Source organism: Protopterus annectens, chromosome 12.part0, assembly GCF_019279795.1.
Source record: "Protopterus annectens isolate FY-2018-M chromosome 12.part0, PAN1.0, whole genome shotgun sequence".
Lineage (NCBI taxonomy): Eukaryota > Metazoa > Chordata > Ceratodontiformes > Protopteridae > Protopterus > Protopterus annectens.
Genome location: NC_056746.1, coordinates 153,584,096 through 153,601,509, shown reverse-complemented (window position 1 = coordinate 153,601,509; position 17,414 = coordinate 153,584,096). Strand labels below are relative to the sequence as shown.

The 17,414-nt window shown below is 40.7% G+C and overlaps 1 protein-coding gene across 1 annotated transcript in view; it reads right to left on the bottom strand.

Moving 5' to 3' along the window:
- The window catches only part of SNX29 (sorting nexin 29), a 3,382,132-nt gene that overhangs the window by 2,911,226 nt on the left and 453,492 nt on the right, over positions 1-17,414 (bottom strand). Inside the window, exon 8 of the mRNA XM_044089182.1 lies at positions 14,004-14,409. Within this exon, the coding sequence (XP_043945117.1) occupies positions 14,004-14,409 (406 nt within the window). The remainder of the gene's footprint in view (positions 1-14,003; positions 14,410-17,414) is intronic.

Sequence of the window (17,414 nt, the reverse complement as noted above, 5' to 3'; positions counted from 1 at the left end):
CAAAACCGACAACTAGCAACGTCATGGTCAGGGCCTAGGCAAGGAATACAGTAAGAGTGAAAATCCTTATGAGGTATTTGCTTCCCACAAGAAATACAATTGTTAACTTTTACTGACATCGCTCTGGAGCAAGAAAAAGTTTCCCCAACAGGGTACTTAGCTTTATTGAAGACTTCGGTTCTGAAATTCAATTTCGAAAATCTCAGGAGTCGGCTGACCAGCACTTGAGAACTGCTTTTGCTTCAGGCTCCGCGCGGCAAGAAAAAAAAAAAGAAAATGGCGTCGGCTGCATCTTATATACCCCTGGCGCACTGACGTCAGGGAAGAGGCGACAGCAACCGACGCCGGACCAGGACTTTGGAATTCAGGCTGACTGCGGGTAGCCTGCCAGCAGGATAACCCAAGTGTAATGACTGCAACAGTGAAACACGATGAACATCGGGGTAGTGGCAATGAAAAGGCATTACTAGTCCCTCTTTAAAGTTAGTGTATGTGTGTGTGTGTGATGTGTCTGCAGTTTCTGTAGGTAAGACAGCAATAAAGACACCATGCAGACAGTCACATGAACCAAATCCTAGGAAGCCAGTAGTTATAGCTTTGTTCTCCAGCTGTACAATGTGAATTTTATTGAAGTTTGACAGGGAATGGTCAAAGTCCAAAACAGCAGTGTTTCTTTGCTGTACACTCTTATGGTCAAGTACTTCAAGTATACTGCCCAGCGCTCAGGCCTCCCCTGACAACAGGTGTGTGTGTGTGTTCATACATACATGTGTGTGTGTGCATAAATGTTTGTTTTTGGTTACAAGAAAAGTCTGACCAAATTATTTGGCCTATTCGGTGGAGTTCCCAGAAGAAATGTTCCAAGAAAAGGGTAGCTGTACAACATAAAGAGAAGTTATGTAATTATCATAATGCTAGATTTGTATTATGTCTGGTGTATTCAGAATGAATTATGGGATATTCACTGTAAGGTGTGTCTGATCTGACAAATGAATACTCTACCAAGCACTTGAGCTCCTTTCTACTCTTATCCTACACCTGTCCCCAGTGTTTCCTCAAATCAGGTTAACAGATAGGGACTTAGGCAGAGAAAAAGAAAAGGCTTCAGAGTAGGTCTACCAAGTCTGCGTAGAAACAGCAAATGTGAAAATTTGGAAGGGGGAATGAAGGTTGAGTTGTTGGAGTGGGGATACTTGAGATTCAGCACTATGGTAAGAACAAAACTTCTGATCTTATATTATCCCATCTGTCTACTATGAATTGTGGGACAGATTCCACAGCTACTTGCATCCATAGGAGGAATCATGACAGGATGCTCTTGAGAAATGGCATCGTCAAAGGAGGACTTGGACCTGGGGCTGGAGATTATGTCTATTTTGTAATGTTTTGCAAAGGTATGTAATGTGATCCAAGTTCGGTTAAGGGAAAACTCTGAAAAAACTAAGCATAATGGACAGATTTGTTTTGAGTAACACCTTTTCTTTGTGAAAGATTAAATATGGAGGACAATACATATAACTCTGAAATCTCTCACGCACAAGTGACAGCTACCAGAGACAAGGTCTTTAATGCCTCCAGTACAATGTTTAAGTCCCACAATGGAGTTGGATCTTTAATTGGGGGGGGGGGGGGGTAGAAAAGAAAGGTGCCTTTAAGAAACGCTTTAAAAAACTTCTAAACTGCCAAAGAAGAAGAGAATATTAAAACTGGAGATGGCAGCTAATTCAGCCTTATTTGTATAATAACTGCAATCAGAATCAAATGTATGAGAGAAACTATAGACTTAGGGGACTGGAGTGGAGAAAGGATCCAAGCCCCGATGAGAATCCCACACTGAAACCTTCTTCCATGTGCTCTTGTAAAATTTGCACACACAATCACAGAATCAACATTTGGATTACTCGTTAGGAGTATCACAGGAACCGATGAAATTGTGCCAGTAGTTTGATAGCCTGAATGTCCAGGTGAGGCTTGTCAAATGGGGGGAAGAGGAGATGCATCTTTTTTTTTTCTTGAACTACATGTTCTTGCATCTGTAAATATATACATATATTTTTTAGAATATCCTTGTATCTGTGAAAACCCTCTTGTTTTTGCGCATAGCGCAGCACCGTTTAATCAGGTTTAAACTATTCCCGGCTCCACAAAGTCTGCTCTTCACTTTTTCCCTTAGAACTGTTCCAAATCTCAAAGTAAGCACTCTATTTTCCTTCTAAAACCCAGCAGTAGCTAGGATAAGTGTCTAATAAGCAAGCACTAATAAACTAAAGCACTACACCCTCTTATACTCCCTTTAAGTACTTGGATCCCTATTGGTCCTTTTTGATCAAGTCAAAAATTAATTCCTTATACTATTCTGGCATATCCAAAAGTCAGTTTCAGGTTTACTCTCCAGTCCAGCTGGTGAATATGGGAATCTTGAGGCAATATTACAACTGCCTTATGTACACAGACCACTCTCTCCTCTTCCCAACAAGCTCAAGATGCAACTATATAGCCAAACTGGAGGCTGAGCTCTCAAAACATAGTACTGGCACGGTCAGTCTGGAGGAGAAGGTAATCACACACACAACAAATCCAGTCTCACATAAACCTATCGCAACAGCAAACCAAACACAAACACACAAAAACATATACGGAGGCTCTAAATAAAAATCTGCCCAAACAACAGAGACCTCCAAAGCAGACATCCAAGCAACTGCTACCCCACAACAATACCCATGTATCACATAGTTCACCAAGTCAGTGTGCCACACAGTCACAGCCCTTAAGGCTAAACAACACACCTAATACACTTGTAATAGGTGACTCTATTGTCAGACATACTGACATCCCTCTCACCAGGCTGAACAAGGAGAAGGTCACTGTAAGCTGCCAGTCGGGTGCCAGGATCTGCCACATAACACAAGCACTCAGGTCACTCCAAATCAAGTACAAATATGACTCCGTCATTGTCCATGCTGGTGTGAATGACCTGAGATGTACCTCCCTGGATTACATGAAAAGAGACCGAGGAGCTCTCTGATCATGTGGCCCAGGCTGGTATGACCCTGACCTTGAGTAGCATCTTACCCTCACCAAGAATGATACCACAGTATAAAGACAAAATGATCAATTTCAACAATTGGCTAAAGTATTGGTGTCAGTCAAAGGGGATCCAGTGTCTGTCAGCCTGGGATGACATGCTTGACAAGCCACGTTGCTTCGCTAGGGATGGCTTGCACCTGTCACTCCTGGGTTTTCGAATACTGGTCAAGGATCTTGCCACCCCCATAGTGCATCTTTTAGGCAAGGCTCAAAAGACAAACCCACCTCCTTAGAGAACACAAGGAAAAAGAAACTAAAGGGTAATGCTGCTCAACGCCAGAAGTCTAAACCTCAAGATGCACGTACTTGAGGCTCTCCTCAGTATGGAGAATATCGATATCTGTGCAGTAACAGAAACCTGGTTCAAGGTTCCCGAGAGCACCCCAGCACTACCAGGCTAGGGGTGACAAGAGGAGGGAGAGTATCCATATTCATCAAAGATACCCATACCTCCAGGCCAGTGGCACTGCACAAAGCATCTGAGACCATCCATGTGCAACTAACAGTGGGCAAAACTGCCTTCCAGTTTGGAGCCTGCTACAGACCACCCTCCCAAACTCGGGAACCCCACTCGGTTTTCCTGAAGACACTGGAGAATATGAAGGTCTCTCCAAACACCATTATATTGGGTGACTTTAACTACCCAAACATAGACTGGGAGCACTACTCAAGCCCCAACACCCTAGCCCAACGGTTCCTAGATTTCATAAACTCAAATGCTATGGAACAACTTGTCACCACTCCCACAAGAGGGGAAAACATATTGGACCTGATCATCACCAACATGGGGACTCTGTTCCATACTAGAGGTATACCCCTCATTGGTAAGATCTGACCATAAATTAATCACTATGGACATCCATATCCCATCCCCACCCCCAGCAAAGGAAACCACGGTCAAAAAACTTCTCAAAAGCAAACTTCCCACTTCTGAAAACCGAGGTGGAATCCTTCAAAGCCCCAGGGCCAGTGGAAAATACGGCCCAAACCACAGAATCCTTTTACAAACACATTCTATGGATACCTACATGAATGCATGGATCGTGCTATCCCAAATAAAACCAAGACACACTCCGCCAAAGGCAGGAGACTTGTCTGGTGGACACCAGCCATAAATAAGCTGTACAACAGAAGGAGGAAGCTACTACATGATAGAGCAAAATCCCTGAAAGGGAAGGCAACTCTGATCAGTACTAGCAAGAAACTACGATCCCTCATAAAATCATCTAAGGCTAGCTTCGAAAGAAAAATTGCACAAGTCGCTAAAGATAATCACAAGGCTTTCTTTAGTTATGTCAGAAACCTGGGTGGAAACTCCCAGATATGCTCCGAGTTAGTGCAAAATGACAAAAAATACACTGAACCCACAGACATTGCCAATATCCTGGCAGACAGGTTCAGTGCAAACTCCCCCCCTCACCCCCAAATGAGCAAATGACTATCCCAACAGAGTGTAGCCTCCCTGACATCACAGATGCACAGGTGAGAGCTGCCCACTCCAAAGCAAAAAACACAGCATCAATGGGACCGGACGGTGTCCCGGGCTGTGTTTTACATGAGCTCCAAGAAGAACTCAACCCTCACTTAAAATCGCTGTTCAGTCTAAGCCTTACAACAGGAAATGTACCCAAATAATGGCGTACAGCAACAGTGGTCCCACTCCATAAAGGTGGTGCCACAACGGACCCCGGAGACTATCGCCCTATATGCCTAACTAGCCTGGTCTGCAAAGCTATGGATCGTATCATTATGGAACTCATAAACAAAGACATTGGGAACCTCCAAACACTGGATCCTACCCAATTCGGCTTTGTTAAGGGCAGATGTTGCCTCTTGAACCTGGTCAATTTCTTTGAAACAGTCACCAAGGCCATAGACGAAGGGACGGTAGTCCACACAGCCTACCTTGACCTTGCAAAAGCCTTCAACACAATACACCACTCGGGCATCATAAATAAGCTCACCAGCTTAAATATCAACCCCTATGTCACAAGATGGGATACAAACTGTCTTAGGGATAGAACCCACATGGTCAGAATTGCAGGTGCCATGTCAGACTCTAAACCAGTTACAAGTGGCGTCCCACAAGGCTCAGTCTTGGGGCCTCTCTTGTTCGGTATATATTTCTCCGAGGTACAGGCTACCACAGGAGGACTATGACTGACAAAGTTTGCAGATGACTGCAAACTGGGGGCCATAATCAACTCGCCGGCTGACACAAGCATCCTCCAAATAGGTCTCACAGAGACGGATAACTGGTGCCAGAGCCATGGCCTAAAGCTAAATGCCAAAAAGTGCATAGTCATCCCCTTTGGGAAAAACAAAGTGCCCACAATTTACCACATAGGTGGTAATCCATCAACTACGGAAGAAGTAATTAGGGATTTGGGGACCCAAGTAGATTGCAATCTCTCCTTTGACAATCACATTGCCAAAGTGGTTAGAAAGACTTTCTATATAGCCCACCTTATCATGAAGGGGTTCACATCTTGATCAAGAGAAGGTCATTGTGCCCCTCTACTCATCAGGCCTATAATTTAATGCAATGCCCCATTTGGGATGTACCTTACCAGACACCTGCTACAACTAGAAAGACCCCAAAAGTACCTCACCAAGAGGATCAAGGGACTCAAACAGATGCCCTACGCAGTTAGGCTAAAGAAACTCCAGCTCTACTCAGTTGCTTACCGCCTACTCAGAGGCGATCTGTGCCTGACGTATAACGCCATGTCCAACCCAAAATTAATGGACATGCTCCACCTCAAGAAATCCAAATCCATCAGAACTACATGCTCCAGTGACTTAAACCTCAGCACAGAAATAAATATAACATGCTGGAGGGACAGATTCATATCTCAGAGGCTCCCCTCACTCTGGAACAAAATCCCAATCCATGTCAGACAGAGACCCTCAATGACCCTCTTCAAGAAGAATCTTGACGTTTGGATGGGAGATCGTAAATTTATCCCTGGGATCTCTTCTGTGTCACTGCTAGACAGAGGCATGGTAAACTAACCTTAAATGGGCTATCTTCTGTGACCTACTATACAAAGGCACAGTCAACTAATCTAAGAAGGGTGGTGAAAGCCAAACACACTCTGGCTAGGCTTGTAAATGCCCTGGGGCAGATAGCCTAGTATCAGCCTATAAACCTATAATATGTTTTGTTCATTTCTTATATGATCCTATTCACACAGACAGTGCCTGCAAATAGTCCATTCAGATCAGTGCACTATCCCAGGAAATAAGTATAAATAAATATAAATAAATACAAAAATAAATAAATACAGTTGTGGATCCAAACATCACAGCTGCTTCTTGAAGGGAAGCCATAGCAAAGGGAACCAAATCTGTCTGGGCCAAAAAGGGGCCATGAAGATTACTAAAGCCTTTCAAAAGGAAATTCATCATTAGAAGAAGACAGGGAATGCACAGAGAAATCCAGGTATCCACTGACCATCCAGGTCATCCCTGTGTGACTGTCCTTGTAGGGCGATGACAGTGAAATATTTGCTGCATTTGGTATTGGTAGGGGATGCAAACAGATCACAGCCAGGCCCCACCACCAAAATACTATTTGTGTTACTGATGAAAAACAATTGTGTAAAACCTTATCATAAAGGTAGAGGTCCTTTTCTTTATGCCCTATGCTATGAGAGGAGCATATGCATGACGTACGGCGTACCTTAAAGCAACCTTAAGGTTTTGGTTTACTGGCTGGACATTGGGCCGCCCTTGGCAGGGCATCCTAGTGTATTGAATACAGCAGCGTGAAATATGCGAGGAGCGTATGCATGACGTACAGCGTACCTTAAAGCAACCTTAAGGTTTTGGTTTACTGGCTGGACATTGGGCCGCCCTTGGCAGGGCATCCTAGTGTACTGAATACAGCAGCGTGAAATATGCGAGGAGCATATGCATGACGTACGGCGTACCTTAAAGCAACCTTAAGGTTTTGGTTTACTGGCTGGACATTGGGCCGCCCTTGGCAGGGCATCCTAGTGTACTGAATTACTGCAGCGTGAAATAGGATATCTGAGGGAACCAATCGAGAAATCTAAATGAATCTGCTGAGCCTGTCCGCAAGGTAGTCTGCCCATCTCAAAATGTTCTTTGTTACAAGAAAGTGCACAAAGACATCTTCCATCGCCACACTCTCATGGCTTCTTGGCAGAGGGTTAAGATATAGTATCCTTACCTCTGTTAGTTGATGTATCACACTACTGGCATCTTTTACAAGTGCACAGAGTGCATGCCCTGTGGAAGGCCATCCTGGAAGGTCTGCAGTGCTCATCTCCAAGACAATTATGTGAAGATCGGCCACTAGATTGGTCTACTTATCCTGTATCATTCTCCATTTGAAATGTGCCACATCACAGTGAGGAGGCACAATTGTTCACTGTAGCCATGAGAAGGGGCAATGTAAGGGGTCATCCTCTTGTAACTATAGGGAACAACATCAACCATGTTAAATGTGCTTTTTTGAGGACAGAAAAGGGGCACAATAATGGTACCTTACGTAGGGAATTGAGGGTTTTGAGAGAGCTCATAAGTTATTAGGCTGACCGTACAGTTAAAGTGGAAAATATGGTCAAAAGATACAGTAACACACTGTAGGTGAAATATATATTGTTGATGTTTAGTTTTGGAAATCAAAAGAGGTTAGTTATGTTAGTAATCAGAGGAACTGCTTGAGGGTTAGACTGGACTGGAAATGTGTTGAGGTTGATCAGAATTAGTTATACTAGCTGCAGTGCAATGTTTAATGCGGCGGTAGATATGTTAAACTGGCTGGTTAAGTAAGTGAGAGGGATGGAAGTAAGGGAGCAAAGAGTTGCCTCCTCACACCAGACAGCAAGTAGTGGGTTTCCCTTGGGCAGCAGTTAATCTCCCACCACCTTGTAAGAGTTATGGGACATGAAGTTAAGTGATTTCAGTAGCTAATCTAAGCACAACAAATGGGGGAGGTGGAACAGCACTGTAACCTGACGTTAAAGTACTTAAAATAAATATAGAATAATAATATCTGAAAGCATAAAGTATGTACTCCAATAATTTAATTAAGAAAAAACGGCAGTCTTTACTACGATAAAATGACAATGTCCCCTCTCCACATAATGCTATTTAAAACAGTACTGTCCTTGCATTTCCCTATCATTTATTTTGTACCAGTAGTTGGCAAAAGTCAACCACTGATGACATATATACACACACATACACATATACATATATACATATATACATATATATATATATATATATATATATATATATACACACACACACACATACACACATACATATATATATATATATATATATATATATATATATATATACACATATACATACATATACACACACACACACACACACACACACACACACACACACACACACACACACACACACACACACACACACACACATATATATTATACACACAGACACACACACTAGTTCCATGTGTTTGGTCGACAGGTGTATTGGTTGACAGCTAGAAGTGCAGAGTTGCTTTCTTCTAATGTCATGTTTATGGAACAAATGTTTAGTCAGATATTGGCTTTGCCAAAACAGGTAAGTGGAATATTTATCGGTGGTATGTGTCTATATGAAAGTGTATGGGTTAGGGTTAGAATAAGAGTTAGTAAGGGGATAGATAAATGCGTGTGTGTGCATGATCTTGTATATTTAGGGTAGGGATAAGGTTTATGTTAGGGGAGATTCTGCATGTGTGTGGAGCCCACCCTGCTCCACAGTAGTAATGTGTGCTAACCTTTATCCTGCCTGTAACCCTAATGTGCCTCTTAACTTAAAAAAAAATGCCCTTACCCTAACACTACCACTATTCAGACAAATTTGAGTTGAATGTGGTTGGTTTCTAGGTAGTGCATCAGAATAGGAAATGCGTTTCTTTTTTCGATGTACTGTATGTCAATTTGTTTTTTGTACAATATAATGAATGGTCATATTGTGGTACATATGTTGGATGTCGACCAAGGGATTTGTCAACCACTCATTACAGAATCAGATATATACATAAAAAGGGACGCATCGAACATGTCAAATTTTGATTTGGTCAACAGCCTTCGTCAGCTCAACTTGGTCAAGAGGAAAGCTGATAAGCTTATCTAGAGTTGTCAGAGTTCACCAATACTGGTGTTGGGGAAGATGGCCTTCAACCAGTAACTTACTCTGTTATCAAGGAGATGCAATATTTAAGCAGAGGGTGGGGGTACAGGGGGCTTGCATTATGTTTTAATTGTATGCTTATTTTTATGTCTCAGTGCACGCAATGCTTGTTGGCAACTTTTATTTATTTATTTTTTTTCAATTGACACTTTCAGTTTTGATATTAGCTGGCACACCCATGTGATTTACTGTCAGTCTATAAAAAGACATGTAATGAAGTTATGATTCAGGTACAAAAGGGTTAAACAAGGGTGCCTAATGTGTAAGATTATATTTGATATGGAAATGAATGTAAAATTTGTCATTGAGATTTAAGAGAAACCAAACCAAAAAGCACAGCAAGAAATCCTTCCATAAACTTTGAAATACTTACTTTAGTGCTTTCGTCCAAATACAACAGACGTCTTCAAAACTGAACACACAACTATCATCATCATCAATTTAAATAATCTTGAAATACAAGGAAAAAGCATCACATAACACCTAAAGAAACAACAAATGAAAACATGAAAACTATCCTTATGAGTGTGTGTGTGTGTGTGTGTGTGTGTGTGTGTGTGTGTGTGCCTGTATATATATATATATATATATATATATATATATATATATATAGATATATATATATATATATATATATATATATATATATGGGTGTACTTCTGAAGAATGAAAGTTCACTACTTCGAACTTCAAAAGTACACCCACACTAACGCGAAAGTGCACTTTCGCGAACCCACTAGACTGAACGGGCTAGCAGTCGCGGACCTTAGGGTTAGGGCACGGGTCATGGTAAGGGGACAGCCCTACTAGCTATCCCCTTACCCTAACCCTTGCCCTAACCCTAAGGTTCGTGGCTACCGCACGACAGTAGAAGACATTCCAAATTGGGCTATGTCCTCCACTGTGGTGCGATAGTCACGGACCTTAGGGTTAGGGCAAGGGTTAGGGTAAGGGGATAGTTAGTAGGGTTATCCCCTTACCTTGACCCGTGCCCTAACCCTAAGGTCCATGACTATTGTACCACAATGGAGGACATAGCCCATTTTTCAATGTCCTCCATTGTGGTGCGGTAGGTTCGGTCTAGTGAGCTTAGGCGAAAGTGCACTTTCGTTAAAGTGCACTTTTGCTTAAGTGGGGATGTACTTTCCCATTTCAAAAAAGTGAATTTTAGTTGTGGGAAAGTATACCCATACATACATATATACATACATACATACACACACACACATATATGTATACATACGTGTGTGTGTGTATAGATATATATATATATATATATATATATATACATGCACACACACACACACGTACATACACACACATACGTACATACACACACATTTATACATTTCATGTATGTGTGTAGTCTAATTACTGGTGCTAAAAGTTACACATACATATGCCATTCTAAAAGATCTACTTAAAATAGATACATAGCTAATCAACACAATGCCCAACAAAAATGAAGTTCCTACTAAATCACAATTTCTTTTCTCTTCATGCTTTATATACTCAAGTATGCAGTTAATTCTGGTGGGTGCCCAGCACCAAGTTTTATCTACCATCTTAACTCTTATTTTTAATTCATTATTAAGGTCTTCACCTGTACCATTCTCAATCACATTATCTAACGCAGTTATAGGGCTTTTACACCGACTGTGCTTAAGTTCATCAGGGTAAACAGGTAACAGTCTGTGGAAGTGTATTTAACCTATTTAAATTTGTTGTTTAAACAGTCTACTGCAGCAATTTTAACTCTGAGGTAATGTACACAATGCATCCTCACCTAGCTCCTGATCTCATCATGGTGAAGGTACCTGTATGCCCCCGTGACTCTTACAGCTATGTGCTTCTTACAGAATCATCCCTGGCAAACCTGATCAAAGACAACATGCCAGAACCAAAAATCTGACCCTTGTGATTTGCTAAAAGAGACAGAGACGCTCACTCAGAAAAAGGCAGGGGTAGTGTTTACCTGCAAGTTTCTAGGGAACAGATGACCCATTGAAGGCCAGTCAGCTTTACCCTAGGAAAGCTGCATGAAGTTATGTCGGTTCACCTTCTCCTTGTGGGTGGTGATTCAAGTTATGTGGCAGGTAGGAGTAGAAGTTATTAGGGAGGACTAGACCCTAGCAATGGAAACTAACCCTTGGAGTACACAGTGTCTCCTCACTACTGAAGGAGGAGCCAGTGCCCGAGCAGGAGGTAGAAAAGAGACAGTATAGATTATCTTACCTCTACACAAAACAGTGGGTATGGAACTAGACTTTTAAATTCGAGAGATCTCTCCCATACATTAGAGATGCCTCTCGGGAGAAGTCTCAAGCAGGTGTTGGGATAGTTCTAAGCCTCTGGCTGGGTAGCGTGTAGCTGAAGTTTGCACCAGCAGGAAAAAGAGATACACACATGCAGCTGCAAAATGAAGACAGGAAAGGTACCGTTATTTAGATATTTGTGGCTAAAAAGTTACTTGGAGTAATACCCGTTTTTAGCTTATGAGGGTGAGATGCTTCATGGGGTACCACCTACTGATTCTGTAGCTCTGCTACAAGTAATCAATGCTCACACCTTCAAGAAGATGAGATAACTGGAGGGACAAGATTCAGAGTAACATTCCGGCTCATATGAGCCCAAGTGGTGAAATGCTACTAGAAGTCTAGTCTGCTCACAGATTACTCATAGCAAACATGTTCAGAAGTAAAGCTGCTCATATACTTGGTATTGGAATATCTTGGGTGAAGCATCAATGATCACCTTTTGTACTGGAATCATCAGACCTGATGACATGTGCTTCACTTTCACAGGTCAAGACATCTGTTAAGCAGTCAACTGACAGCCACTTTGTGTTCACCGAATAAGATTGTCAGAGTGCCAGATGAAGAAACATGAAAACTGAAATGTATGATGTGGGTCTTCTAGGAAAACATGGAGCTTTTCTGCCCAGGCCTCCTCTGAAAATGGACTCTTCAGTCAAGCTATCTCGGCCAACAAATATAAAATAAACAAACATCTACCCCTGAAGAGCTTCTATCACAAACCATGGAAGTCAAGAGACATAGCCCTTGAAAATTAAGCAGCAAGCTCAGCAACAATGAATCAGACAATAAGTTGGAGTGCTAAAGTCAGAGTCTGCCTTCAGCGGGTGAAACATTTAAATATGCAACTGGGACAGACATGCCAAAATCCAAATTATGGACACAATGCAAAGATTAATCCATATCACGCCTTAAATTAAGCTACATTGCATGCACAGCAGTGAACGTTGTGGCCTGGTTATACTGCAGATGCTACATAACACGGCTATAAGTGTGTGTGTGTGTGTGTGTGTGTGTGTGTGTGTGTGTGTGTGTGTGTGTGTGTGTGTGTGTGTGAAAACGTTACTTTAAAAAAAAAAAAAAAAACACTGTATTCACTTTCTCATCAGAAAGCTCACTACATGGTGCTTCAGAGCAAATTATCACAGTCATTACAGAAACATAACATTAGACTAGACTAAGTATGCTATAAAGATAGGCAAACCAAAATGTATATACACGCACACACACAGTTTGTCATAAACATACTTCTCTGCAATTTTTCAATACCACCAGGCCACAAACAGTCACTACTTTTATAATCACAAAAAATGCAATAGTGCTGGGAAAAGGAAAATCGGGTATTTATTATATGCAAACATTTTGACAGGCTATGACATTGTTACGTAGCAGTAAAAATGAATGCTACCAATCTGAATTTTGAAAGTGTCGAGTAAACGAATATGCAAAAATATTATATATTCAAATATTATAGATTAAAATGAAAACAAAATTAAGTAATTCTGCAGAAAACGTCACCAAAAATGAGCACCAAACTGTAACATGAGCTCACATTAGTAATATAATGAAGCACTGCAGAGTAATTTTAAATGTTAATATTCATGAGGGGCTGGTTTTACAAAAACAGCATTAGCATGCAGTAACAAAATGGACAAAAAAAATACAGTAATGATCTGAAATGTTGGGTCCCGCTAGAGTGAGTCCCAAAACAGAGACTGAATGGCAGAAAAATGGACTTGCATATACTAAGTCCAAGATAGCAGTTTCTGGGAAGATTCCCTTTTCTCTGAGATATGGTAAACTTAGAGTTAGCATATACAAGTTCAGGGGGTTTGGGGATGCAGGTGGGCTTGCCCCTCTACAAAAAAAGAAGTTCAGTGGAGAAGAGCAACAGTCAAGATTTGCTCTTCTTCATTAGTTTTTTTTTTTTTTGACTTGCTGGCACTTGGCATTTTGAGTACTGAGATTTCAATAGCAAGTTGTCAAATACAAATGGGAATGGTAACAGCCAGCTGACATGTTCTGTAAAACATTTGGAAGGACCTAGCAAAGACAAATACGAGGCACAGTAAACAGTATGCTGCACAGAATGTCAGATGTTAAGAAATGAGAATATTTTATGTATTATTTTCTTTCATTTTATCAATATTGTTTATTTCTACTACTACTGTTATTTTTTTTCCTTTTGTTAAATATTTTCTTCTTATCTATATTTTTAGAACTTTTCTCCCTGGGCCTCTGCTGAAAATGGGTTTCCTGCCGAGTCAGACTTTCCCGGTAAACAAATGTCAAATAAAATAAATAAAAAATAAACATTAAATGCAACAACACTCTCATTTGCATAGGTATATAAACAAAAGAAGGCCACAATAGCTTGGCTGGATAACATTGTCATTAAAAAGTACTTACTGTTCCAAAGATGTTCTGTCCTCTCTCATTTCTTCACACTGTGATGTTTTTCCATAAACGCCATCATCTTCATTATCATCATCTGCATATTCATCATCGATACTCTTCATATCCAACATTTTATAACCAGGATGTCCATTAAAGCAAATACTCTCATTCTTGCACACTTCATTAGTGAGTTCCTTGCTATCTGGCTCACAGCTGCTATGAACAGTAGAAATCAGTGAAGAGGAGGCGGCTACTGTCACTAAAGCTCTATCAGAGTTCTCCGACGAGCTCTCTCTTGAGATACTTGGTTTCCCATGCTCCACAGCGTTTTGCTCTTCCTCTTCATCCTCTTCATCATCAAAAGAAATTATATTTGTCACTTTCTTTTTCTTTTTTCGATCTTTCTTATTTTTTACTTCTAAATGAAAGAAAAAAAAACATTAAGTATAGAAAATATTCTCAATGTTCATTTTAAACTGTTCTGTTCTTTGGGGATCCACCTACACTACAAATGCTGTTAATGTCCCATAGGGTTCAGAACCAGTAAGAATACATAATTTTCTTGTTCATTCATGCAGGAAAAAGATACCATATATAACTTTAATTAGGACAGTTGTCCAAAGGGCCACCTTGGTGAAAACTGACGAAATATGCAGTTTTCTAAATTTGTTTGTGGTGTTACTTGGAATTATTCAAACTAACAAGTATAAGGAAACTAATTTGACTAAATGAGCATACCACTGACTTTTATTTAAATAAAGTTTTCCTGAGCTTTCACATATAGTAATATAAAAAAATAAAATAATTAAATAGCCTGTCCACAATAATAAAATACAGTTGTGTAAGAAAAATTTCCTTAACAGCAGAAGTTTGAGTAGATCACTGTTGCAGTTAATTGAGGTGTATAGGACACACAGGGCCAAAGATCAGACTGGCTAGACAGCTTGCAAAGCTTTAGGGCATCTTCCATGCACCCTAGCCACTGAACAACTCAAGGACAGCAGTGTAAAGTCAGTAGCTACGGTACCAGAATATTACATCTTTCTTGCCATAGAAAAAGGAGGTTAGAGCCTTGCCAGACAGAAACAGTAAATATAAAAATCCCACACCCTGGCATAAAACATCAAAAAAGAGTAGATGGAGTGAGGGTACATCTAATGCAACAGTGATACTTTAAAACATCTACTATTATGATAAATTTACTTACACAACTGTACGATGTTCACCATTAGATTACTTCTTCAGCAGACTCAACTACATGGGACGAATACCTGAGCTTAGAAAGAAAGGGATGAGAAGGAAGGATCTGAATCCAGCAGCCCCTGGATGACATTCCTAACAAAGCCTGCTCTGGATCTAGGGAAGGAATCTAGTTTGTAATGCCTGGTAAGGATGTGTACAGATGACCAAGTTGCTGCCTTTAGTATATTTCTAGAGTCCACCCTTTTCCAAACAGCCACAGATGTAGCCATAGCTCTGGTACAGTGGCCCATAGTTTGTCTGGAAGTCCCTTGTGATGGTGAAAAATATCAAAAATGATAGCAAGAGGCAGCCATTTAGAAACTGTCTGTTTTTATATTGATGGCCCCTTTTTCTTACTTTCACAGAAAATAAACAGCTGATCAAAATACCTGAAGATTCTTGTCCTGTCAATGTACTCACTGGGTTGCTTGTGGACATCCCAACAGTGTAACACACTTTCTTCTTTGCTGTTAGGTTGTGGGAAGAAAACAGGGATGTGAATTGTCTGGCTCAGTGTAAACACCAAAACATCCTTAAGCATAAAGGAAGGGTTTGTTCTCAAAGATATCCTATCGTTGTGAAAAATGAAGTAGGGATGACCACCATAAGAGCTTGCAACTCAAGACGCACTTCTTGCAGAAGTCAGAGCAATCAGTAGCAGTACTTTGCAAGATAACTTCAAATCAACCTCGTGAGCAGATACAAAAATAAAACTGTTTTTTTCTTCTACAAAATTAAGATCCCAAGATCCTGCTTTCTAGGTGGTCAGATGTAAACCCCCTTTCTAAAACTGTTTCAACTTGAGGTAGGATACAAAGGGGGAGAGATATAAAGGTAGAAAAGCACAGATGGCTAGGAGGTGTATCCGGAGAAAAGAGTAACAGAAAGGCCAGAAGATAACTCATACAAATACTGCAGAACTAAGAGTCTGAGCCTCAAAAGGATCCTGATTCTAATCTTGGCATCAGCTACAATCTTTTCTACTTACCCATATGTGAATTTCTAGTAACAGGTTTCTTTATCTCGTTAATACCTGCTGCATGTCTTCACAAAAAAGTGCCTAAAGGTACGAAAATTCTACCTTCCAGACAGTCAATTGAAGAAGTTGAAGGTTGGGGTGCATCAAATAACTCCTGCCATATGTGGGTAAGTCCATTTTGCGAGAAAGCTTGTGGTAGTCCTTGGCCAGTCTCAAAAGAAAGGAGAGAACCGCTGGCGCCTGGGCCAAAATGGGGAGGGGGTTCACCACAATTATCTTTGAGGAGTCCTTCTGAATCTTTAGAAGAACCCAGGTTATCAGACAAAAGGATGGAAAAACATAAAAGAACATTCCTGTCCTTGTGAATGAAAAGACATCTGCCTTACAGGCCTGTGTGCAAGGGGTTCTGGAGCAGAACTTTTTAACTGTAGGTGGAAGCAAACTGATCTACTTAAGGAGTTGTCCATAGATAGATCAATTCCTGTAAGACCCCAGGTGCGGCTTTCATTTATGAGGTTCTGTCCTGGTCCTGCTAAAATTTGATAACTTTTACTAGGGCCTTCATTTCTTTGGCACTTCCACTCCTTGAACTGAGCTCCACAAGTAAAGTTTGAAGCACCTGTGGTTACAAACTAAGCAGGAGATAGAAGAGGAATAAATAAAATCTGGGTTGAGAGACATCAGTTACCCACAATAACAGTTCCTTTTTCACAAACTCCAGCACTGGAATCTGAAATGAAAGGGGGTGCTGGTGTTGGGTCCACAATGATTTGATGAACCATTCAATTTTTCTCATGTGAAGTCTTGTCAAAGGAATCACAAGCATAACAAAGACTGTGAAACCTAGAATGACAGAGACTGACTGGAAAATATCAGAAAATATAATAATACACTGTTTGGAGAAAGAAAAAAAAATCATGAGGGATGTGTCCAAAGGACACCCAAGAAACACTATCCTGTGAGATAGACTGAGACTGTTCTCTATGTTCACCTGAAAACCCAGGCTGAGAAAACTTTTTTTTTTTAAACAAAAGCCAGAGATTGCTCACAACTTGTGAAAGAACCTGCAGTGGACTACTGCATGAGAAAGGCACTTTGCAAACAATCTTTGAGAAGCTAAAAAAGGCGAAATTGTAGAACTGTAAATGAAAACCAGGCACGGGAAATGTAAAGAAATGGCACTTTGCAAACAATCTGGTAGA